The sequence below is a fragment of the Lytechinus variegatus genome, chromosome 10, assembly GCF_018143015.1.
Source record: "Lytechinus variegatus isolate NC3 chromosome 10, Lvar_3.0, whole genome shotgun sequence".
Classification (NCBI taxonomy): domain Eukaryota; kingdom Metazoa; phylum Echinodermata; class Echinoidea; order Temnopleuroida; family Toxopneustidae; genus Lytechinus; species Lytechinus variegatus.
Window position 1 is genome coordinate 2,213,293 of NC_054749.1, and position 27,913 is coordinate 2,241,205.

Here is a 27,913-nt window from a genome sequence, read left to right on the forward strand (position 1 = left end):
AGGACGCGCACTACTGAGTACTGATCAATAAAATTGCGCGTTGCATATCATGTACGTGGTGGCATTTAAGTGCAACCCCAGTCATTCTTATTGAAACACCCCCAGGACTTGTCGGATAAAACGTCCAACAAGTCCTTTCATGAAACGCTCCCTTTGGTATAAGATATAGACTTAGGTTTGTGGTTTATAGCAAAGTATAGTGTTAAATCCAGGGTTGAAGGTAATCATTCAATTATTATGTGGAATCTTTTGCAATTGTCGCAGGAGCAAATGTCACACAGAATATCTTATATATATTCAAAGCTCAAATGCACTCTAAGATAATCAACGGTTAAAAAAAAAGAAATCTCTTCTTTTTATGATTGCATTGCATAAACATGACAGATAATGTATACTCATCAAATAGAACCATATATAGACAGTGCTTTAGAAATCTGCTTCTGTTTCTGCATTACTTTAGCACAGATAAAATGAGACACACATTCCACATACATTCAGTTTGAATAATTTTCAAGTTGTGAAAATTACAATTCTGTATTTTTTTCAAATTGAACATTCATACATAATACTGCTATGTAACTTTGTTTAAGATGAACCCTTTGGCTCTCAACACAGGGGAGTGTTGCATGAAAAGCGTTTTCAGTGATTTTCAAAGACAGGTGTTACAAGCTACCAAAAAACCTTACATTTGATTGGCTGAGGGAAAATTAGTCAGTAAAACTCAATAAAAGCGATGACTGGCTGTCACTTAATTGTCATATCAGTATGCCAATTTAGTTGGTGAAACTCACTGACAAAACTTTATTCATGAGGCAATCCTTCGATTTTATGAAGAAATACTTCAATTTAATTTATCGGTATGCCATTGCACTGTTTTGATATTGTTCTCTGGTCGGCCTATGTCCTTCCTGACCTCTGACCTCTGCCTCCCATGATCCTTTGAGGAGATGAGATGCTAAGATGGGCCGCATTCTTACACACGTCATAGTCTAGAGATCTCAGACCCACTTGATCAAGGTATAGTTCTTCTTGCCTGTGGAAGAAAAAGAACAAGATCAGTTTATAAAAGAGAATCACAAATTTTTAGAAGTAGTAATTACATGTCAACGTTAGTTGTATTTTTATGGTCTTCAGAGTGAATACATGAAAGTTGATTGTTATCAAACGACTAAGAAATAATGTATTTCAGGACATGACATTCAGCATTGAGAGTTTTCTTTCATATAATATATTGTATTTATATAGCACTTAATACATGGTGTTTCTAATGCTTAAAAAAAAGATTAAGTAACATACATTGATAAGTATCATCATATTACAAATTACAAATTTCCTAAAGTTGGAAATGCAAAATAATGGTAATCAAAAAGGCAATGAAGTTTATTAATCTAACATCTGGAACACTTACATTAAATGAATTACCATGAATACAAAGACATACATTAAATATTTGAATAATAGCAGTTCAATTGCTATACATACACAAACAAAAAATGAAAGAAATAGAACACAAGTCTCTGGCAGTCTCGCTTGCATTACGCAATTTGACATAGCAGCAGTGCTGCCTTTGAAAACAGCTAATGAATAATTATTCACAGAAGGAAACACTAATATGATAATAAAATATTATGCCCATTGAGCCAAAATGACATTTGACCATGATCATGTGACCCAACACATGTGCAAAGCAATCATTCATACTTGATTACCCTTATGTCGATGTTTTATGAGCTAGATCCATAAACTTTCTAAGTTATAATGCCAATTCAACACATACTCCCAAGACGGCCAGAGTTCATTGACCTTTAAATGACATTTTCACATAGCCGCTACCACGCTATGCCTTCAATCTCATGAGTTCTTTTTTTTATGTGGTCAGTTCCAAAGCATTGCATATTTAGCAATCGTTGATCCAAGAGCCATTCCTGAGACCCCCCCTTTTAAAACCAAGTTTTAGTTCCGGAGCCCCTGAAACCCCCCCCCCCCGACTTTGGCGCGGCACATAGGTATCATGTTATGATATAGGGTATTTATATTGCACACATATCCACCTTGTTAAGTGCTCAAGGTGCTCCTATATTACCCGGCTAAGCTAGGTGTTCATAGTGCACACAGCTTTTTAAGGAAATTACTTCCTAACGGTACCCAATTACCTCACCAGGGTTGAGTGCAGCACAATGTGGATCAGTTTCTTGCTGAAGGAAATTACGCCATGGCTGGGATTCGAACCCACGACCCTCTGTTTCAAAGTCCGAAGACTAATCCACTGGGCCACAACGCTCCACAGTTATAAGTCAAGTACCCCCCCCCCCTCCCAATGCAATCTTTTTTTTCTTTCAAAACAGCATTCATGAAAGTCAAAGTGTAAACCAACAATTATTTTAGAGCATTCGTTTGAATCAGATAGTAAGACTAACCTATTCTAAGGAGAGTCACATTATTACTGAGGATGTGAAGGCCTTTCTGAAGTACCTCATGAGGATTAGTGATCCTCTGTTGATTGACATAGAGTCCACCGTCTTCAATGATAGCTAGACCTCGATCTGCAAGAAAATAAATAAATAACAAACAATTATAATAATAATGTATTCATTTATATAGCGCTCTTTCAATATATAGTTTCACAGCGCTTTACACAAGGATGGAATAGAAAATTATTATTATGTTAACTCTGCCCGCCATGGACATGGTCCCACCATTGCTACACTAATTCTAGGGTGCAACCGTTAGAGGGGTTTTGCGTGGACAATGCTAATTCAATTCACAATAACTTGAATGATTTCTTGTTAAGAAAAGCATTGTGTGTACACTACACAATGCAATGCACATATCACTAAATATTGTGTATGCGTTTAGATACGTACAACAGACTTCATAATGCACTCTGTATGTAACGTGAATGAAATCGTCGCCTTCCCACACAAAGGCCGAAAGCACGCACCACACATCGCCTCCCCGCAAAAAGGCTGTTAGCATACAGTGAACGGTGCAGGCTAAAGGCTTTTGTGCAGGAAGGCAACGAAATGTGCCTAGAGACAAAGTTGGCAGTCCGCTGTATAAAACTCCCATCCAACAAAGCGGGAAAAAAATTAATGAGATATCCTTGGGCAAATTTCAAAATGAAAAATAGCAAGGTAGGACTCGTCTTGAAGGAAAGATTCCTCTTTTAATTAAAGAATACATAGATTCTTGACTACAAGTTGGAATAAACACCTCCATCAACACGAGACATAAATTGCTCAAATAATCACCCCCCTCTTGCAATTATCACGTTTAATTCTTTGTAAAACACACTGCCGGTCACCTTTTGATAGAGCCCCTGAAGCAACGGCAACTTGATGGACAGTGAGACCGGGTTCCAACATGATCTCCACCAATCCCGCCCCTTGGAATAGCTGACTCACTTCCTCATAGCTCAACTTCTCTAAGGCACCACGGTCAGAGCTATACAATGCCTCGGTCAATCGTCTGGCCTTATTTAAGCCTTCCTCTACAGAAAAAGAAAGAGATAATAGCGTGGAAATATTAGCAAGATGTCTGAAAGAAGCATGTGATGCTTAATAAATATATGATATTTATAAAGTGTTCAATGTAAAAGTGATAGATACATAAACAAATAATTGAAGAGTTGAATCATAAGACTGCTGTGAATTACAGATAGGAGTTACAGCTTATACAATAACATCAATGTACGCCTACACAAAGTTATGTGATGCAAGATAGAAAATACCAGAAATAAATAAATTGTTGGGAAGGATTATCTAACAATCACAGATAGAATAATAATAATAATACATGAAATTTGTATAGCACATGTTCCATCTTGATTAGATGCTCAAGGCGCTTCAGAGCAGAACAACAAAGACTATTTACATATAATACATGTCTGAACAATAAATCAATGTCTATAAAAAAAAATCTTATAAAGGTATGTTTTCAGGTTGCCCTTGAAGGTGGTCACTGAAGTCTGGGTTTTCAAACTCTGTGGGAGAGAATTCCACAGGCTAGACCCTGCATGAGCAAAGGCCCATTCCCCGCATGATTTCTTAGCAACTGGAATTTGTAAGAGATTAGATAATGCGGATCGTAAATTTCTTGAGGGTTGGTAATTATGCATCAAAGACCTATTGTAACTGGGGGAAGTTCCATTGACTATAATGCAACAAATAGCATAATATAATCTGATTTATTACTGATTAAAGAGGTAAGCTTTGAATCTAGTCTTAAGAATGCTAATATGTCGTATGTACCTTTACACAATTGAAACATCTTTTGAGAAGACGGGCCAATATCATACTGAAAATATCACCCTCGGACTGATTTGTAAAGCTAGCTGACCATCTTTTTAACATAATGAGAATGCGTTCCTATAACCCCTACACCAAAGAATGAAAATGTTGAATTGACTACTCAGATGCTTGTTACAAATGAGAATTCTAATCAACAAAGATCGTACTTCAACTTTAGGTGGTGGGTATCAAGATAAAGAATCAGAATTTAAACACAAGATAGGGTCACCAGTCATGCACACAATTGTATGTTGCTCACAGACAGCGATATAAAAAAAAAACCTGTTGAGATTTTATTATGATCATTATTTCATTTATTTGGATCGAGGGCTTGAGATGATATGCAAAGGGTGTGATATTTAAGGGGGAATATTCTGCATGATGTCACTCACAAAATGGAGGTCTTTTGAAAACACATGTATGTAATTGTGTATTGTCTGATAAAGGACTCACCACCATGAACTAGCAGAAGGACTTGTTCTGCAAGCAACCTCTGGGCTTTTCTTTTCTCAGGTTTTGCCTAAAGTACCGGTAAGACAAACAAAAATATTGATAAATGACAATCCGAAATAAATCAAGTAACATCTTCCTCTTATAAAATCTGCAAACTTTTAAAATTCTTAGATCTTCTGCACTCTTGAATAGAGTAAATACATGTAATTAAGCATTGAAACAATGGGCCATGATATACTACTAAACATGGCTGAATCAGTGATTAACGACCATTTTTTAAACACAAACATGGTACAAGATGTCAAAAGCGAGAAATTAAAATTTGCCACTTCTTTTGAAACTAAGGGTGTCATTACCACAGTTTGATTTACGTATAATATCGTAAATACCATCCCAAAACCAACAATAAGTCACCAAAAGTAGATTTTGAGATTTTTATAATAATTGAAATAAAAATATGCTAAGCTTTATAATGATATAAAAAAAAGATTACCAATAACCCCCAGAAGTACATGTATTTGATTGAATGTAGAATAAATTCAGTGAGAACTTCAATAGAAGTTTGAAGTTCTGGATTCACTCCGGCATACTGTGCAATCCCTGTAAAACTTCCAAGCAGTCTGGAAACTTGCGTTTAACAATGCAATATTACAAGATATGTACATAATAACTGACTGGGTACATGCTAGATGTTTCATTATAATATTATACTCACCTTGTGTTTTCTGATCACTGCATCAATATCATGTAGAGGAAGGAAGGTAAAAAGCTTCAAGGATTTTTCCACATCATTATCATGCATTCTGATGAAATACTAGGAAAGGAAAAAACAACAGAAATTCTCTATAAACCTTTCAAATCTAGAGTTTCTTTCTTAGTACATGTGTCCATCCATGACTTTGACAGGGATCCCATGCTTAAAGGTGCTATATATGTTTTCAATGGCGACTTTTCTGCAATCCTCACGATTATTTTCAATGATGAAATGTGAGAATTAAAATGAAAAGCTGTTGATGGGCTTCCTGCGGGAAAGATGGGGTTCTGAAAGTTTTATATTAAACAAATATATCAGGCTTTGAGAAAGTATAGTGGAATTATTTATCCGAGGTTGTTCTGGTAATCACTATTTTTCCCGAGGGGCAAAGCCCTGAGGGAAATATAATAGTTTTGCCAGTCCAACCGAGGATTGATAATTTCCACTATGCTTTCGAATGAAATGCCTGATATATTTGTTTTATTTCCTACTTTTAAAATTTTATAACCAAAATCTATGCAAAGTCCGGTTGCTTGCGTTGAATTACCTACTTTTCTCTGAGCCACCATGCTCAGTGGAACGCAGATTAGTGCCTGCGCCGACGCATCACGGGACTTGCCCGGGAGAGAGAGCTCGCTTGCCAGTGCGCCCGAGAGTTTAGCTAAACATCCATTTTTCTGAAATAACGGCGTCAGAATATTGGTATAGCGAAAAATATATCGAGGTCTGACGTCACGCAACATCATAGTTGAAATATATTTGGTCACATGATGCCATTTGAACCAATCACTATACAGGATTCAATCTATGTAGGATATAATGTATGATATTAAACAATTCGGTGGATTCACAATACAGTGCACCATCTATTGGTTGCAGAGGATAGGCCAATATTCTCAATGCCTTATAAGAAAAGTCGAATCTGCTGCGCGCTAGTGCATGCATGCACACATGCCATCGATATGCTGCTTACTAGGGTCCAGGAGATGGGAGAGAAATTTGCCTCATATTTATTTGGGAAATTTAGACCATTTCCGGTGGATTCTTCCTCCACTTTTGCCATTTGTGGAGCGTTGTGGCCCAGTGGATTAGTCTCCGTACTTTGAAACAGAGGGTCGTGGCTAAATTTCCTTCGGCAAGAAATTTATCCACATTGTGCCGCACTCGACCCAGGTGAAGTGAATGGGTACCCGGTAGGATTTATTCCTTGAACGCTTTAGCACCTATTAATATGGAGGCTCAGCTACAGCCGGGTAATAATATGATACCAAGTATCAAAGCGCAGTTGAGTATATGCACATAGTAACTGCGCTATATAAATGGACATATTATTATTATATGTATTTTCCTTGTTGAAGCATCACGGTCACATTACAAACTGACCTGTCCGCTACAAATGAGAGATAGCGCACCGTATTGTGAATCAGCCAAATTGTGAGATGTCTTGTTTTCTCAAATTAATTATTAACAAGTCAAAAATGTTAGAATGATATCAACCACTGACTTAAAGGTCAAGTCCACCTCAGAAAAATGTTGATTTGAATCAATAGAGAAAAATCAGACAAGCACAATGCTGAAGATTTCATCAAAATCGGATTTAAAATAAGAAAGTTATGACGTTTCAAAGTTTCGCTTATTTTTAACAAAATAGTTATATGAATGAGCCAGTTACATCCAAATGAGAGAGTTGATGATGTCACTCACTCACTATTTCTTTTGTTTTTTATTGTTTGAATTATACAATATTTCAGTTTTTACGAATTTGACGATTAGGACCTCCTTGCCTGAAGCACAAAATGTTAAAATAATGGAATTCCACGTGTTCAGGGAGGAATGAAACTTCATTTCACATGACAATGATGAGAAAATCAAAATATTTCATATTTCAAACAATAAAAAACAAAAGAAATAGTGAGTGAATGACATCATAGACTCTCTCATTTGGATGTAGCTGGCTCATTCATATAACTTGTTTTGTGAAATGATGCGAAATTTTGAAATGTCATAACTTTCTTATTTTACATCCGATTTTGATGAAATTTTCAGTGTTATGCTTGTTGAATTTTTCTCTTTTTATTCAAATCAAGTTTTTGTTGGGGTGGACTTGTCCTTTAATGATCATATCAGAAATGATATTTTGAAGATATGATATCCCATAGAAACACATTTTATTTACATGAAACACATTTTTAATGGGTCAGAAAATGGATATTATCACCATCTCATAAATAAATTAAATGGATCAAAAACCTATTTCCTGAAAAACCTCTCTTTTAGCAATTGAAAGTTGGATTTGACAAATCCAAGATCTCTACATATGGTAACCCGACACATGCTCCGGCGACGATTGCTCCGGTAACAAATGCTCCCCAAAATGCGACATTTGCTCCGCGACATTTGCTCCTCGACATTTGCTCCGTCGACATTTGCTCCGCCGACATTTGCTCCGCCGATATTTGCTCCGCCGACTGTTGCTCCGCCGACAGTTGCTCCGCCGACTGTTGCTCCGCCGACAGCTGCTCCGCCGACAGTTGCTCCACCGACAATTGCTCCGCCGACAGTTACTCCGCCGACAGTTGCTCCACCGACAATTGCTCCACATTTAGCGACAAATGCTCCGGCGATAAATGCTACCCGAACGACACATGCTCCGCCAATATTTGCTCCGCATGTAGGGACAGTTGCTCCGCCGACATTTGCTCCGCATGTAGGGACAAATGCTCCTCTGATAATAGCTCCGCCGAAAATGCTATCCACTGAAAAATTTTTTTTTTTTTGTAAAACTAACAACGCTTCTCCAAAGCTGTATGGTTTTTATCATTATTGTATACTTTTTTAACATTCCTAATTGAATTGCTCAGCGAAAAGAAATAGTTTGGCTGAACTTAAATTTCCCATCAGCGCTTTTATCTTGATTTCTCCCTTTCTTTCCTTGAAAACCACTTCCGCCCCCCGTCCCTCTCTCCTGTACTAAATTTTTTTTCTCTCTCTCTCTACATTCATGACTTCTGTTCCTTATTTCTTTTACAACCTCGATCTCCCATCTTCTCCTATCTCTTTCTTAAGCTAATATACCTAAGTAGGGCACGAAATCATGGCCTGAAAACCGGACATTTCAAGAACTTTGGTAATTATGAATAAGATGAATGAGTGAATAAATTTTAACAATTAATGCAAGCGCAAATCGAGAGCCGAAACTTTTGATAGACTGTCACGAAATGTGGATTTTAAGAAGCTTGTTGTATAATCAATATTGAGACATACATTACTTGCCAATCAAAATGCGAGGGTGCAGCGCTAGCTGATACGTTTTGACTATCAGACCTGCAAAGGGATACTTTGAAAACTTTATGGAATACGCGAAATTAATAAAGGTAACTGATAAGTTAACATTTGCAAGTGTGCAGCACGAGCAGAAAATATTAATGTTCAGATCGTAAAACTAACATTTTTAAAAATCACTTTAAAACAACCAATTTGTAAATCAAACGAAATAATAATGAAAGTTCGATATCCGCGGCGAAATATCTTTTACATATTGACCTCCAAACTTGATATTTAAGCTCCATATTCAACAAATTAATTATGTAAATCAAACAGGCAATGCGAGCACGAAGTGCGAGCGAAAATTTTATATAGTGAAATATGAAAGATTCTTTTTATTTTCCAAGTCTTTCACTTGTCTTCCTCAGTCTTCTTTTTTCTCTCTTTTCCCTGTTTTTTTTCTTTTTTTCCCCCTTTTTCCCTTTTTTTTGCTCCGCCAATAGGGGGGACCCGGGCCCCTCGCCCGGATCCGCCTATGATATAAAGTGGCACAACAACTTGAATGGTAAAACAAAACAATACAAAAAAGTATGTAACGCAAAAGGATGTAACAAATATTTTCGTCAGAGCAAGTGTCTTGTCTTCTTTTAGGCCTAGCCCGGGGGGCCACTTCCATTCACGAGTGGATACCATGCGCGACCATGGGGTCTCGAAAAGCACCCTAAACACGTAATTTCCATATTCTGAAAATGCACCCCTTAACAAGCATTGGCGTGTGAAACCCTACCCTTAACAAGTATAGGAAACAAATCGATACTCTTGGCAAATATTCCTGAAATGAACCCCTAAACAAGTACAGGAATGTTTTATTGTTACGGGTCCTTCGGTCGTCGGCTTTACCTTACTTGGTTTAGTACGACCCCACCTTCTACACCTCGCGCAAATCGGACTCTAAACACGAAGTGTTGGGGCAAAAAGGACATCCTTTATAAAACATTTTAATTATGTTTAATCATCCCCCCAAATTCGACCCTAAACACGTAATTTTCCTAGCGAAATAGATACCCTTTTTTCATAATTTTCGTGTTTTTGACACCCTTATCACGTTACGTACGTAACGTGCCCTATCGTGAAGACATCCTTTTTACGTGTTTTTTTGGTCGCGCATGGTATCTCGTCAATGTCGGTAAGTGGGCCCCCCCCCCCCCGGGAGGCCTAGTAACTGTCGGTAGAGCAATCGTGAGCAGAGCAATTGTTATTCGAGGAGCATTTGTCGCAGGTATTTTATTTAGGTCTTATATTTATTTTTTTAAAGCAACATGCCGAGAAACTGTCGATGGAGCAATTGTGGACGGAGCAATTATTGGCGGAGCATTTGTCCCTACATGCGGAGCAAATGTCGGTGGAGCAACTGTCCCTACATGCGGAGCAAATATTGGCGGAGCAATTGTAGCCGGAGCATGTGTCGTTCAGGTAGCATTTGTCGCCGGAGCATTTGTCGCTAAATATGGAGCAATTGTCGGTGGAGCAACTGTCGGCGGAGTAACTGTCGGCGGAGCAACTGTCGGCGGAGCAACTGTCGGCGGAGCAAATGTCGGCGGAGCAACAGTCGGCGGAGCAAATTTCGGCGGAGCAACAGTCGGCGGAGCAAATATCGGCGGAGCAAATGTCGGCGGAGCAAATGTCGGCGGAGCAAATGTCGAGGAGCAAATGTCGCGGAGCAAATGTCGCATTTTGGGGAGCATTTGTCACCGGAGCAATCGTCGCCGGAGCATGTGTCATGGATTCCTACATATAGCAGGCTTTGAAAAAAAAGTTACATAGTTTACATGAAAATGAAGTTGGTTATAAAAAATCCTGAATCTAAGAAAGCTCTGATATTTAAAATATAAAATATACTTCAATACAAGAAAGTAGGAAAAGGTGAAAACTAGTTATTACGACTGTTGAATTTAAATGTACAAATGCGCAAGTGTGCATATGGTACAGAAAGGTGAAAGTGCAAAGCTTTACTTTCATGTTCGATATATCAAATATTTACAAGCCATGTTGCTTATAAATGTGTTGCATCTTTACCTGATAGAGGTCAAACTCGGAAGTTTTATCACTGTTAATCCATACTGCATTACCAGCTGTTTTACCTAACTTGTCTCCAGTTGAACTTGTGACTAATGGAATAGTCAGACCTGTGAGATAATGGAGAAAGGAGGTCATGTGACTGATTTCAGCCAATCAACTGATTAGGAACCATATCATCTATAAATGTGGTGAAAATATTATTTTTTTATTGCAATTCAGTCTCAGACTTATGTTTAGTATATCTTATATTGATATCATAATAGTAAGATTAAATAAGAATGTACCATTTGGATTTTATCTTTATTTTATGAATATTTTTTAAGATTTTATCCTGCCCCGCCCGCGCACGCGCAGTCAATAATCACAGCTTCAAATGTGGCTACTTCAAGGGGTAGTTCACCCTGACGAAAAAGTTTGTTGTAAAAATAGCAGAAAAAATATAATAAAAAATATTGGTGAAGGTTTGAGGAAAATCCATTAAATATTAAGAAAGTTATTACAATTTAAAGTTTTTGATTTGTGATGTCATTAACGAGCAACTGCCCCATGTAATGTTAATATAAAATGCCAAAAAGAAGCTGCTGTAAACTGCTTATCTAAAAAAAAGAGCCAATGGGGTAAATAAGAGTCAAAAGGGGCCTAAGCTTAGGCCCCTTTTGACTCTTAATATAAAATGTATAAATTTCATTTTTAATGGGTCATGATGACTCATTTTCTTTTTTTTAATGCATGTGAAATGAGGTGTGTATTGATATACTGATGGTACAATAACAAACATTTTCAATTTTCTGAGAAAATGACATTTAACTTATATCATACGATATGTCGGAAGGCTGCAATAAACTAACCCTAGGCTTTCTATAAACTTTCTGAAAGTTTTTTTTGATGGCCATCCTGCTCGTGCTAGGATCTGGTGTGTGTTTCATAAAGCTGTTCGTGAAATTACGCACAACTTTAAGCACAACTGGAACATGTTCTCAGGTCATAAATCAATTATATAGGGATATTCACATATCACAAGAAAGGATCACCAGTCGTGCATTTAAGTCATTCATATCCTATAAACAGCTTTATGAAACACTCACCTGGTCCAATCAAAGCTCTGCCTTGGCAGCTGCAGAAGTTCAAACATCATCTTGGGTGCGTTTCATCAACATGTTTGTCCAAAAAGTTGTCAGATCTGACAACTTTTCTTGACTTTGATTGGCCGAGAAGCAATGTTACTATGGAGACTGTCGGATAATACTGGGGAGTGTTTCATGAGAGGACTTTTCACACGTTTTATCTCACAAGTGCTGTTTTATACGATAGTTACCATAGTAACAGTGCCTCTCAGCCAATCAGAATCAAGGAAAGTTGTCAGATCTGACAACTTTTTTCCGTCACAGGGTCTTGGGGAAACTGTTGTAACTTTGCCATAATGGCAACTGCCGTGGTAACAGGGTTCAGCAGCCAATTTATAATCAAGGTTTCCATGGTAGATGCCATAATGGCAAAGTTACAACAGTTGCAAGTCCTTTATGAAATGGGCCCCAGTTCTTTAATGTGTACTTTTCATAAGTAATCATCATGCCTCTTAGGGTCTTTTCACATGATAAAACGACCTGAGTGACTCACCATAAACGTCATTGCCAGTCGTTCTTCTAATGAGATCATGACCTGACATCATATTACCCAGCTGATCTGTACCTCCAATCTGATAACATAAGAAGCAAATCATATATAAAAATCAATTCATTAATGTTTCAGAGATATGAATAAAACTATAAATCCACAGGGGTGTGAGTGGTCACAAATAAAGAGATCTGAAAAATCTGAAGAGTGCTGAATAAGTCTGAAATAGAAAGAGCTCCCATATATTTTATACAGAGGAAAGCCAAAATAAGCTGAAATTAAGCTGAAAATCAGAACAAAAAAAAATCTTAACTCTCACACCCCTGAAATCAAGGAGCAAATATTTTCTTAAAATATTCTCTAAACAAATAAGATTACAATAACAATACAAGATTCTCTAAGATTCTCTAAACAAATAAGATTACAATAACAATATAAGATTTTTTGTTAGGTGTACTACACAAAAGCGTGAAACTTTGTAGGTGTAATGGATTCAAAATTCTTGTTCCACTACCAAAAAAAAATAATCAAGTAAGTCAAAAGGATATAGTGCAAGACCTAAATATCTCTTTGCACAAAATAAAGTTAACCTTGCTTAATCAGTGAGTATGTAAAATGTCATCATAAGCATGGAATATTCATTATGTGAGTTTAAAAATCCCTTAATTCCAAATTCCACTTACCTGTATATTACATCCATATTGTTCGTGTAAGTGTAAGAAGTCATAGGCCTGAAATATTTGGTAGGTGAACTCAGAGAAACTCATACCCTCTGGGCTGCTCAGTCTTGTCTGGACACTGAAAAAACGTTAAAATGTAAAATTGGCATAATAAAATGTGTTTACAAAAACAAGATCCTTTAATCATTTTAAGGTAATAATGCCAACACATTTCACAGACACATTCATTTTATTTATATGAGATGTCATATTTTTGTGGTTCTTGACACAAAAGCATGCACACTCACAGGTTTGTAGAATGATTTACTCTGTCAATACCCTTGATGGCAATTACAAAAGAAGTAAAAGAACACTACATTTGATATATATGCTTTTGTTTTTTACGTGAGGTGAAAATAAATGAATTAAATGTAACCAATTACTGAATTTCACTCAGTCAAAATCAAATCAAACATCGAACATTAAAACTTCAACTTCATGTACATTAAATTATGATAGTTTTCAACAAATTGAAATTTCTTTCTGACATGTCACAAATTTCATGTCAAGATGAAAAGCTTACCTCTGTCTTGAGAGCATGGAACCCATTCTGAAGAAGCGACCATACGTCCCTAAGAACTGCACTAGGTTTTCTGATTTATACCACTCCTGGTTATTCATTATTCTAAACAAAGACAAAATATTTGTGATATTCATATAAAACATTGTGAAAAATGAAGTCAATATGTTGATTAAGTAATATCTGTGATTGTTATTCTTTTATCAGTCCTTTAATCTCTATAGAGCAAGGCCATTTTTCTACACAGGGTTGTAATAAAAAACGTTTTTTATTAAAAAAAACAAAACTTTTTTATTGTTTTAAAACGTTTTAAATCGTTTTAAAACGTTTCAAATCGTTTTAAATCGTTTTAAAACGTTTTAAATCGTTTTAAAACGTTTTTTTTTCCAACGAATGATGCAATTTTCTGTAAATCAATTAAACTTTACACTAAATATAGTATGATTTAAGCTCTTGATGTTTTAAATAAGAGATGACCACAATTCTGTTAATGAATTTCCAACAGAAGAGTTCATATTTCCCCCAAATCACTAAATCATGGAAATTGAATGCCTACAAAAAAAAGAACACTTTTTAAGTAATTCGACATTTTATTCCTTATACATGAACATAGAGACATGTAGTCTCGAGGTATACTGAGTCTTGTCAATCGAGGGGGGAGAAGAATTTGCACAATGGAAGAAATTGACATACATGGGGTTTCAAAGCTTAATTTCATAACCAGTAAATCAATATGCTTTTATTTCAATTGAATCACTTATACCAATTTTAGTGCATGAAATACAAATTCAATTCAAATCTATAAATAAAGCCCTTGAACTACCTTTTTTTTATAATTCAAGAATTATGATCAAATATATTTAAAAAAAATCAGTAGGCCTATAGAATGTTTATTTAACCCTAATAAGACTGGGAGAGGGCTCATTCAACCCCCCCCCGTCATTTTTTTGGTGATAAATCCACTGCTCAATTTTTTTTACCGCGTCACTCACAGACTTTCCTTTTTCGAGTCTCATGCAACTTTTGAGACCAAAATTGCAACCCCCTGGTATGCGGTTCTGAAATTATGCAACATTTTGTAAGTGCATGCAGACCCAAAAATGCTCAAAATGTGAATTTGTGTACAAATCTAATGCAATAGTGTTTTCAGTCATAACTCATAAATGTGCCATTATTTTTCCTTTTACTGATTAAAATCAATTAATTTCACCTTGTTTATGGTCAAAATATAGTCCCTGACTATTTCCATTGAAAAAAACAATAAAATACATCAGAAAAAAATGTGATGTTGAAATTTTTTTTAAAGAACATTTGATCAGATTCCTATAAAGAGCCTGTAAACCAAAAATGATAATTTCAGGGGCATTGTTTAGTTAATAAGAGCAAACTTTTGATATTATGCATAAATTAGCAATGAGATTTATGCAAAATTTGATTTATAGTTTTTTTTAGATTATGCCATGGGTAATGCGTGTGCCAATTTTTGTTGTGATCCCGCGATCGACGGCCCAGATCATAGGGCCCCCCCTCTCAGTCTTCTTAGGAAACGAAATAGCCCAGTCTATTTATGTTACTGGTAATGTTTTTTTTTTATACATTTTTATATTTATGTACGGATTTTTAAAACTTTCTTATTACTAATAGAATTTTTTGACAATTTTCCAATCATTAACAAGTAAAAATAATGATACAGACAAATTTTGGCAAGAACTCACATTGGGTTTATACATGAAATCAATTTTTAAGCAATTCAGGATCTGTTAATATGCACTTGTGGTGTATACAATGTATCATATATGTAACTGCATACCCATGCATACATCCCAAAATAGTTTTGAACGATATGGCATGGCCCTGTCATGTTTATGGATTTTATCATAGACATTTTTAGGGGGCCATTAAGCTCCCCTGGAATTGTTAGAGTTACGGTTCGCTAGCTGATTATCTTATACTGTTGAAAGTACTTTTCTTCATCTTTATGAAGTGCAAAGTTATACCAACTTTTGTGTGTACCTCAAGAGTATGATGTCAGGTTTACAGAATTTGTAAAATATTATTGTGCTTGTGTAACACTTCCATTTAACTCAAGTACTTCTATTACATGTACATGTATTTTAGCTTATTTTAATAGTGTTTCTTTACCTGTCCAAAAAATGAGAATATTCTTAATATGGATTGATGGGCACAATTGAACAGTGAGAAGAGGAACATGACAAAGCAATGGAGAAAGAATGAATAAAGGGAGAAAGAATGAATAAAGGGGGAAAGAGAAAGAGGAGTGGTGTTGAAAAAGAGTTTTAGTTAGAAGAAAAAAAATACACCACTTCAGAAATAATAGTATAAAAAAAATCACATCCATGCAAATTTATAACACACAAGTTTATGCGGTGTTTTAAAACACCGTTTCTTTGTAAAACAAGTGGAATGCCTCTGGCCGTCTCACCTGCATCACGCAGTTCAATATAGCAGCAGTGCTGACTTTGAATACTACTATAACTCGCACAAGATGTTCAGTGATACATGGTTACTCTTATGTCCACTTTTTATGAACTAGACCAATAAACTTACAGAGATATGATGGTTATTCAACAGATACACCCAATTCGGCCAAAGTTCATTGACCTTTGACCTTGGTCATGTGACCTGAAATGCGCACAGGATGTTCAGTGATACTTGATTACTCTAATGTCCAAGTTTAATGAACTAGACCAATAAACTTTCAAAGTTATGATGGTAATTCAACAGATACCCCCGATTCGGCCAAAGTTCATTGACCCTAAATGACCTTTGACCTTGATCACGTGACCTGAAACTCGAACAGGATGTTCAGTGATACTTGATTACTCTTATGTACAAGTTTCATGAATCAGATCCATAAACTTTCAAAGTTATGATGGTAATTCAACAGATACACCCAATTCGGCCATAGTTCATTGACCTTTGACCTTGGTCATGTGACCTGAAACGCGCACAGGATGTTCAGTGATACTTGGTTACTCTAATGTCCAAGTTTAACGAACTAGACCAATAAACTTTCAAAGTTATGATGGTAATTCAACAGATACCCCCGATTCGGCCAAAGTTCATTGACCCTAAATGACCTATGACCTTAATCATGAGACCTGAAACTTGCACAAAATTTTCAGTGATGCTTGATTACTATTATGTCTAAGTTTCATGAATCAGATCCATAAACTTTCAAAGTTATGATGGGAATTCAACAGATATCCCCAATTCGGCCAAAGTTCATTGACCCTAAATGACCTTTGACCTTGGTCATGTGACGTGAAATTCATGCAGGATGTTCAGTGATACTTGATTAACCTTATGTCCAAGTTTCATGGACTAGGTCCATATATTTTCTAAGTTATGATGACATTTCAAAAACTTAACCTCAGGTTAAGATTTCGATGTTGAATCCTCCAACATGGTCTAAGTTCATTGACCCTAAATGACCTTTGACCTTGGTCATGTGACATGAAACTCTAATAGGATGTTCAGTAATACTTGATTAACCTTATGGCCAAGTTTTATTAACTAGGTCCATATACTTTCTAAGTTATGACGTCATTTCAAAAACTTAACCTCAGGTTAAGATTTGATGTTGACACCGCCGCCGCCGTCGCCGTCGGAAAAGCGGCGCCTATAGTCTCACTTTGCTTCGCAGGTGAGACAAAAACGGGTGTTTTAAAACGCGTTTTAAAAAATGTTTTAAAACACACCGTTTAAAACGCACCAACCCTGTTTCTACATAGGGCGTATTTCAAAAATATACCACATCTGAAGGGTCAAACTTACCCTCCACCAGTAAAAACCTGGTCTCAAATAGCCCAGTGTAATTAACCTCCTTTCACAGTTAAAAACTTCAAGGAAATCAGCAACTTTACACTTAATGGCCGCTCATTATTAATATAGGGGAAAAACATGTTCATGATATAAAACGTTCATAACACTGATTCATAATTTTCCTTAATGCAAACATTTTCTCCACTTGTTCTGACATTTTTCTTTAGATGGGAAGGGATGTTTCATTTTGTTGGACAAAGGCAATCCTAATTGTCAATGTGTATCCTAATGAAATGATAGGTTGCGAGAATACATGTGACTAGTCTTTGAGTACTGCATAGGCCTATTTACTAAGTGGTCATTATGGCTCTGTCATGGCTCTGCTCCACGGTACAACACTGCTCTCATTAACACCAACACACCATCTAGGCTTCTACGCTCCAGTGACTCCAGTCTTCTTACAGTTCCAAAATGTAAAACAAAGTGGGGGGAAAGGGCATTCATCTATGCGGGTCCCTTGCTATGGCATTCCCTCTCACGAGAGATCCAGGATAGCAAGTTTGTCGAAACATTTAAGATTAAGCTAAAAACTTACCTCTATAACTCATTTTATCAATTATTTTTTTCGATTTGTTATTTCAATTTGTTTGCTCCCTCTTCACTTGTGCGCCTTGAGCATCTCTTACGAGATGGATATGGCGCCTAATAAATTGCATATTCTATTTTCATTAATATTCAATATCAATACGATTCAAGTGGCCATCTTTATGTTCAAATACTTTAATAATCAACTTCCTCCGTCCTTTAATAATATGTTTAGGTTCAACAGATCTGTTCATTCCTACCCAACCCGCTCATCAGGAAGCCTTCATCTCACCAACCCTAAGTTATTAATAACTCAAATCAATTTGACATTATGGTCCTGATATTTCGAACAACTTTTCAGACAATATTAAGTCATGTTCAACAATATACTCATTTAAAGCCACTATTAAAAGAACAAGTGGAATGCCTCTGGCCGTCTCACCTGCATCACGTGATTCAACATAGCAGCATTGCTGACTTTGAAAACTACTATAACTCACACAAGATGCTCAGTGATACTTGGTTACTCTTTATTTCCACGTTTTATGAACTAGACCAATACACTTACAGAGATAGGATGGTAATTCAACAAATACCCCCAATGTGGCCAAAATTCATTGACCTCACATGACCTTTGACCTTGATCATGTGACCTGAAACTTGCACAGGATACTCAGTGATACTTGATTACTCGTATGTCCAAGTTTCAAAAGTCAGATCAATAAACTTGCAAAGTTATGATGGTAATTCAACAGATACCCCCATTATGGCAAAAGTTCATTGACCTTTGACCTTGGTCATGTGACCTAAATTACGCACAAGATGCTCAGTTATACTTGGTTACTCTTTATTTCCACGTTTTATGAACTAGACCAACAAGCCTTGAAATAAGCACCTGTGAGCCGGGGGCAATTTTTTTTTTCAATTGCCCCCGGCTCACGGGTTTTTTACAGGAACCGGGGGCAATTTTCTGGAACCGGGGGCAATTAAAAAGTATATATATATAAAACGGTGTGCACACCGCAAATTTGTTTATAGTAAGCACAGCTCCTGTAATTTTTGAATTAGTACATGAATATGCTAAGTATTAGGCTTATTCAAACATTTAAGAAATCAGATTTAAATGTTTAAGTGTGTTTTGACACTCTCACTCTACATCCCCTTTAGAACCACACACACACATGGGCTAATTTATTTTCATCTTTAATGAACCACGATCAACGAACCCCCCCAAAAAAAAATCTAAATAAATGAATAAAATAAAATATAGAAAGAGAGAGAGAGATGGAGAAAGAGAAAATTCAGATCAAATAATAAATTTAGAAAAAAATAAATAATTTTTAAGGTTTTTTTCATGGTTAGAATCACGGGTGTGGGTGTTTGTGTGTGATTGTGACTGTGAGGTGCACTTGGATTGCATATAAATTATGCTAAAGAAATGAAGAAATGAAATCAATATCTAACTCAGTCTATTCAAATTCCAGCACATATACATGCCACAGGCTATGTAGGCCTACATGTATCTTGTGTATTGTAGGTTCATGTACACGTGTACCTTAAGTTTTTCACAAGTTATTTGAAAACGCAGATCTCCACAGAAAATGCCTTTCACTCTTGGAGAGTCTAAATTCGGTGAAAATGTATTCATTAATAACTTAAATATTCATCACAATGAAGAAATCATAAAGTTTTTTTGACAGTTTTCAAAAATTAACATGAAATCTAAACTCTATCTGAAACGGAAAATCACCATCACTTAGGCCATTACTGATAGAATTCTCACCCAGAGCTCTGGCAGAGATTATGAGCTCAAACTGGCTAGCTAACACCACACTCAAGTGCACGGCGTCCTCCGATTTTCTTTAGATGGAGCCTTGTTTGATGATTTATTGTCTGATATTTACCCCTCTCCAAGAAAGTAATTAAAAAGCTACAATTCACAACTATAAGCGAAGTGATTTTTTATTATTAAGGCTCCGTTTCAACAAGCAAAGTCGGCGACTGTGAGGATAAAAGACTCGCACATCTGATGCTGTGAACAGGGATTTATCTCCTGTGCAATTCGAATTACTTTATCGCAGAATCGTGATATTCCAATTGGAAATGTGTGCATTAGAAATTGGACATGGTGAAGTATGGAAAAACCGCTACCGGAAGCACGCGCGCACATGTATTACAGGAAAAAAAGACGGACGTAGCTCACTTTTTATGGTACAGAAAAAACACGCACTTGGCAATTTTAAACTGTGTTCATCGTAAATTGAAAGTTACTTGATTTTAGCTTTTCAGATATTTAAATTACATGTATGATATGGCTTCACTGCTCACTCACGGCGGGCGCAATTACCTGGAAAATATTTGCGCCCGGTCGTCAAAATTTTGATGATTTTGGGGCTTTATGGGCGCAATTGATGGCTTTATGAGCGCGAATTTGCGCTCAGCGCCCACTTTATTTCAAGGCTTGTAGACCAACATACTTTCAAAGTTATGATGGTAATTCAACAAATACCCCCATTCTGCCAAAGTTCATTGACACTAAATGACCTTTGACCTTGATCATGTGACCTGAAACTTGCACAGGGTGTTCAGTGATACTTGATTACTATTATGTCTAAGTTTCATGAATCAGATCCAAAAACTTTTAAAGTTTTGATTGTAATTCAACAGATACCCCCAAATCGGCCAAAGTTCATTGACCCTAAATGACCTTTGACCTTGGTCATGTGACATGAAACTCTAATAGGATGTTCAGTAATACTTGATCAACCTTATGGCCAAGTTTCATGAACTAGGTCCATATACTTTCTAAGTTATGATGTCATTTAAAAAACTTAACCTCAGGTTAAGATTTGATGTTGACGCCGCCGCCGTCGGAAAAGCGGCGCCTTTAGTCTCACTCTGCTATGCAGGTGAGACAAAAACCATCGAATCATATGCATCCCCCTCTTCAAGTTAATTATTCAACTGCCCTTTACTTCACCCGCACCTGCATCTGCACTGCACCCACTTGATCAATGAAGAAATATATTTATGTACCATTTTACGATGCCGCCATCATTTTCAAGCTTAACCGCTCACGATGGCAGTCTCCTGCATTCATTTAAAATGTTATTTTCTTTTGATTGAATATTGCTTCTTGTTGATATTTATTTTTCATAGCTTCATTATGACTCTTGCTTTATTTCTTTGTAAAACTTAAATGTATCACCTTGATGTTATGTTGCATATATCTTGAATGCAGAAATAAATAAAATCAAATCAAAATCAACGGTCATCAATATCATGACTGGTCATAACTGTGAAATGATAATGGTTTATCAAATAACAAAGGATCCACATCACTGTGTTGTAAAACAAATAATACACAGTATTTTGCTTGGGCATTGGCAATATTACACACCCTTTTTACCTTTGAAACAGTCAAAAAAACCTTAGCAATGCCTCTGGCATGTTTGGAACTGTTCCACAGATTCCACCTTGAGCTACTAATACCCTGATATTCATTATTTGTATGGTACCTGATATCTGGCAAAGCTTTATCACGTTTCCAGAGAAGTCTCTCGTGGTTGGTGAAGATTCTCTGAAGAGACTGGTGAATGGATTCGGCGTTCCTTTCTACTAGGTCTGGATGTAGGGCTTCCCTTTCTGTAGACTTGCCACTGGGGTCACCAATCAATGCTGTGGCTCCACCAATCTAATGTCAATAATTACAATAACACATTATACAAATAATGTCATAAAGTCATAAATGAAATCAATTTATATTTTGTATGTAATGTCACCCATTTCACCATAATTCTAAGTTAGAGAGAAACTGGCAAAATGAAGGTTGATTGGTTTAGAGAGCATTGATCCTGCCTATCGCTCCCTTCAATGCTTAAAGGGGAATGAAACCTTTGGAACAAATAGGCTTGTGTAGAAACAGAAAAATCAAAGAATAAGAATAAAGAAAGTTTGAGAAAAATCGGACAATAAATGAGAAAGTTATGAGCATTTAAATATTGCAATCACTAATGCTATGGAGATACTCCCATTGGCAATGCGACAAGGATGTGTGATGTCACTGATGAACAACTTTCCTTTTGGTGGACTATAAAATACCCTCAAAATGTCTCTTTTTGCTTTTTCTTATGATGATACAAACTCTTTATCCATGATGTATTTAAAAAAATATGTATTACATGCCCTCATGTAGAAAGAACACATGATCTATGGATAGATGTGATAAAAGAGGCAATTCAAGTGAAATATATACTAAAGTAATGGGGAGAGTTGTTCATCAGTGACATCACACATCCTTGTCGCATTGCCAATGGGAGGATCTCCATAGCATTAGTGATTGCAATATTTAAATGCTCATAACTTTCTCATTTATTGTCCGATTTTTCTCAAACTTTTGTTGATCTGTTTCTTTGATTTTTCTGTTTTCACACAAGCTATCTTGTTCCAATGGTTTCATTCTCCTTTAATAGTCAATATCCATTCTCAAGAATATGTAGATCTACATGATTTAGTTTCTTCATTTGTAGAAATCATGATGTACAACATGTAAACTTGAAATGCGAGTCGTGACCTTGTTCATCACAGGCAGATCCAGCTTTCAACTACAGGGGAGGGGGGGGGTAATGTAATTGAATGTAATTAAAAGTAATTGACAGCAATTGAAGTCCATTCAAAATTCTCAATTACAATTACTTTCCCTTTAAAAATTTCAATTAAAAATTACAATTGCAATTACTCGAAAAAATGTAATTAATTACGTAATTGATCAATTACATTGTAATTGAGCCCAATCCTGGTTAAAAGGCATTATTACATAGGTGGGCAAAATCATTACATATGTAGGTAAAGTGATATTACCTTTGTGGATGCAACATTCCCCCCCCCCTCTCCCTCACTAGATGGGATGCTTACCAATGCTACACACTGGTGTCCAGCTCTTTGGCAATGAATGAGAGCTACAAGGGCAAGAAGATTTCCTATGTGAAGACTATCGGCAGTAGGATCCACTCCACAGTAGATGCACTGAGGGCTGGACATCAGAAGCTTCGGCAACTCATCACTGTATGCAACAAATTCAAACAAACATTCATTTATTATTCAGGGACTTTATGGCACTGATGCATTTACTGGTAGTTGTTTCCTAAACCTGTTTGTACGTTACAAAAGACTCATAGCTCTGTAATTTTTTCCCATGGAAATCATTAATTTAACAGCACAAATACCACAGATTTAAATGTGAATACAAATAGGCACAGAAAATCAATAAATCTAGTTATAGTTGACAATAAGAACAAAAATTGAAGATATGCAAAAAGTGGCATTGTATAAATAATTTTGAATTGAATTTCTACAACTGTTCAAACTAAAAAATAAAGAAACTAATGTTATTATATATGTCATTACCTGGCTAACAATCTTCATACTCTATTTGAATCTGGACTTTGGCCAAATATTTGTTTTTACTTGGTCTGGGAACAAAAAGCAAATTCACAAACATCACCATTCCTTCACCATTCTGTTTTTATTTTTGTCCTTGTGCATTCAAATTTCCATTATCAAAAATCAAATCTCATTGAAATGACCTTACCTTTGAGGTGGAAATACATCATTGAAAACCCCTCTTTGGTGGAGAGTTAATATATTACTGTTAGTGCAGTATGACCGTCTTCCATTCTGAATAACAAGTTGTAATTGGACGTGTCTCGTTAATAGTCTGTAATAAAACAAACAAGATATTAATATTGTCAGTGAAATGACAAGATTGTTTTCGTATTCTTCTGGCAATAAATTTAAATCTTCTGAGTTCTGAGTGTATGTTTATACATTTTACATGTCCAATAAACAATGATTCTTCCATTCTCAATCTCAAGTGAGAGACTCATTATTTATGAATTAAACATTGCCCTTTAATCAAATTCCAAATAGTTCAAAAAGTATGTCACTAAAGGAATTGAAAACTAATCTCGAAGAATGCCACCTATCTTGTGACTTAATTCAAAAGCATCATCCTCTATAAACCTGGTGCATTATACCAGACAAAATTTCCTGCACTGTAAAATATCAAGATCAAGATTATGAGGTCAAACCTCAGCATTCCCCCCCCCCTCAGCTTCTATGTGGGAGAGAGAAGAAAAACAGAGTTTAAAGGAGAGGGAAAAGAAACTGGGAAAAGAGAAGAAAATGAAGTGACAGGGAAAGAAGACAGGAAGGAGAGAAAAAGGGAAAGAGAGAAATGAAAAGAGTTTGATAAGCACAAGAATTTTAAGGGAGTGGAGATACTACAAGGAAAAAGTAAGTGACAAAAAGGAGATACAAAACAAGAGAGAGGAGGAAGAAATCTTTAGCATCGCCCATATCTTAGACAAAGAAAGATAGCAATCAGGATTATCCGCACTGTAGGGGGCAGAGGGACCGTAATAAGGTGGGGAAAAAAAGCTGCCAGAGTAGTAGGAATTTCAAGCACCATTGTACAAAATCCACAGATATTTAATCAAAATTTTCACCTTAGATATATTTTATGACATCTACAGTGCAATAAACAATGACTAATTTCAGTCAAAAATGTTCATAACTAAAATAAAAATCAAATCACAAGACAATTCACCCCACCAACAGGCCTTCTTGTCATCGTGTAACCGCGAATGCCAACTTTCTAAAATGCACCATCCCAAATATGAGTTATTGTCGCCTATGAGGTCAATACTAGGAGTGATTATGCTCTAGTTTGTGAGTGTAACTGGTGTCTTTATCTGTAGAATTTAGTTTACTTTATCCCAAACATATTTTTCTTGTAAATATGTCTATGTGTGCTGCATTTTGTCTTGTTTTCAAACGGTGAGCTCTTGTGCTTTGTGTCGCCGACACGTAACAGGTCCCCGGAGACATATTGGCCACCTAGACCCCAAAATCAGTCCATTTCTGTCAGGGATATGCTCAGCTAAGACTTCATCTGGTTCCGTGACATCCCCTCCATCAATAGATTGAAGTCTCCCATAGAACTTGTAGTGGCGGTGCTTAACACGACGCGTAACTACAGTATCTTTGGAGAAAAGGGTGCACTACAGCACCCTCTTTGATAACTGTATAAGCTGTTATTTTCAGGGGGTTTTATTTTTGCGGATTTCGTGAATTGCCGATTGGCCACGATCATGCCAGTGGCAGTGCCAATGTCCCCAACGGCACAGCTTTGCCATTGCAAACATCCTGTGTCGTGAAAAAAACTGAGATATGCACCTATATTATTTTCCCCAAAAAATGTTGTGAAAGTACAGTTATTAATTAAAACAAGTGGAATGCCTCTGGCCATCTCACCTGCATCACGCAGTTCAATATAGCAGCAGTGCTGACTTTGAAAACTACTCTAACTCGCACGAGATGTTCAGTGATACATGGTTACCCTTATGTCCACTTCTTATGAACTAGACCAATAAACTTACAGAGATATGATGGTTATTCAACAAAAAACCCCAACATGGCCAAAATTCATTGACCTTACATGACCTTTGACCTTGATCATGTGACCTGAAACTCGCACAAGATGTTCAGTGATACTTGATTACTCTTATGTCCAAGTTTCATGAATCAGATCCATAAACTTTCAAAGTTATGATGGTAATTCAACAGATACACCCAATTCAGCCAAAGTTCATTGATCTTTGACCTTGGTCATGTGACCTGAAATGCGCACAGGATGTTCAGTGATACTTGATTACTCTAATGTCCAAGTTTAACGAACTAGACCAATAAACTTTCAAAGTTATGATGGTAATTCAACAGAAACCCCCAATTTGGCCAAAGTTCATTGACCCTAAATGACCTTTGACCTTAATCATGAGACCTGAAACTTGCACAAGATGTTCAGTGATGCTTGATTACTATTATGTCCAAGTTTCATGAATCAGATCCAACATGGTCAAAGTTCATTGACCCTAAATGACCTTTGACCTTGGTCATGTCACATGAAACTCTAATAGGATGTTCAGTAATACTTGATTACCAGTACTCTTATGTCCAAGTTTCATGAATCAGATCCATAAACTTTCAAAGTTATGATGGTAATTCAACAGATACACCCAATTCGGCCAAAGTTCATTGACCTTTGACCTTGGTCATGTGACCTGAAATGCGCACAGGATGTTCAGTGATACTTGATTACTCTAATGTCCAAGTTTAACGAACTAGACCAACAAACTTTCAAAGTTATGATGGTAATTCAACAGAAACCCCCAATTCGGCCAAAGTTCATTGACCCTAAATGACCTTTGACCTTAATCATGAGACCTGAAACTTGCACAAGATGTTCAGTGATGCTTGATTACTATTATGTCCAAGTTTCATGAATCAGATCCAACATGGTCTAAGTTCATTGACCCTAAATGACCTTTGACCTTGGTCATGTGACATGAAACTCTAATAGGATGTTCAGTAATACTTGATTAACCTTATGGCCAAGTTTCATGAACTAGGTCCATATACTTTCTAAGTTATGATGTCATTTCAAAAACTTAACCTCAGGTTAAGATTTGATGTTGACGTCGCCGCCGCCGCCGTCGGAAAAGCGGCGCCTATAGTCTCACTCTGCTACAAAGGTGAGACAAAAACTTCGGTTTGGAAAACAATTTCTTATGTATTTTATTGTTTTATGAATTTTTCATGTATTTCTTTGTTTTTTTTACTTATTGTTTTTATTGTTTTTTTCAATGGAAATCGTTCCAGACTTAATTCTGATCAAACAAGGCAAAATTTATTAAGTTTAATCAGTAAAAGTAGAAATAATGATACATTTATGAATTTTGGTTAAATACACAATTTGCATTGGATTTGTACATGAAATCACGTTTATGAGCAATTTTGGGTCTGACATGCAATTATATAATGTTGTGTAATGTCGTAACCGTGTACCTGGGCGTCACAAATTTGGTCTCAAAATTTGCGTGAGACTTGAAAGTAAAAAGTTAGTGAGCGGCGAGGTAAAAAAATTTCGCGCAGCAGATATATCGCGAAAATTGTCGAGGGGGGGGCCATTATGCCCCCGGGAGAATTAGGGTTAAGGAATTACCTCCTACCGGTACCCATTTACCTCACCTGGGTTGAGTGCAGCACATTGTGGATCAGTTTCGTGCTGAAGGAAACTACGCCATGACTGGGATTCGAACCCACGACCATCTGTTTCAAAGTCTGAAGACTAATCCACTGGGTCACAACGCTCCATCATCATGCGCCCTCTTTAGGCCAAAAAGTGATGTTGTCGCCATAGGACATGCATCGACTTCAAAAGTAAGAAAATATGAGGAACAGGGTGCTAAAAGAAGTCTCCAAAGCCAAGGGACTTTTATCGATTGGTAAGTGAAATGGAACAATTTGATTAATAGATTTTACTTTTTTATTTTAGATTTCGTAATTTCGTGCAATCGCAGCAATGGAAGTGTTTCAACTGGACTCCAGGAATCTCCAAAGAAATCGAAGGATCAGCTCAAAGAGAATTGCATGCGTCGTGCCTTGATTTTCCCGTTCACAGCGGCATGTATTGAACTTTGAGTAATTTGCGCCCTACATGCTACACTTGAACAAATTACAAAGCCAAATACGCATTCACGTTACACAGACAAGCACGTGTGGGACTACACTCTGCACCAGTAGATCTATACTCTTTAGTAAATGTTTTCTTCGAACATGAACATATTCAAACACTATTACAGTTTAATTTCAAATTCTTAAATAAAAGATACATTATTCGATCACAAGATCATCAAATTTACCTCTTAATGGTCAATGGAACTCTTGTAAAAGACATTTTACCAATGACGGTCAAGCTCGAGTCGCAGAATAATTTGACTTACTGTATGGT

General features: G+C 36.5%; 1 protein-coding gene across 1 annotated transcript; it reads right to left on the bottom strand.

Annotated features, from left to right (window-relative positions):
- Nucleotides 1-77: 77 nt before the first annotated feature.
- On the bottom strand, nt 78-27,913 carry LOC121423135 (tyrosine--tRNA ligase, mitochondrial-like). Its single transcript, XM_041618433.1, has 13 exons — nt 27,825-27,913; nt 23,654-23,779; nt 22,978-23,125; nt 21,582-21,757; nt 13,696-13,797; nt 13,137-13,251; nt 12,457-12,535; nt 10,837-10,946; nt 5,458-5,556; nt 4,743-4,809; nt 3,305-3,490; nt 2,418-2,543; nt 78-1,033 (listed from the first exon to the last, which is right to left on the bottom strand). Exons 1-13 carry the CDS (start codon nt 27,857-27,859, stop codon nt 999-1,001), a joined length of 1,404 nt encoding a protein of 467 aa, XP_041474367.1. The 5' UTR covers nt 27,860-27,913; the 3' UTR covers nt 78-998.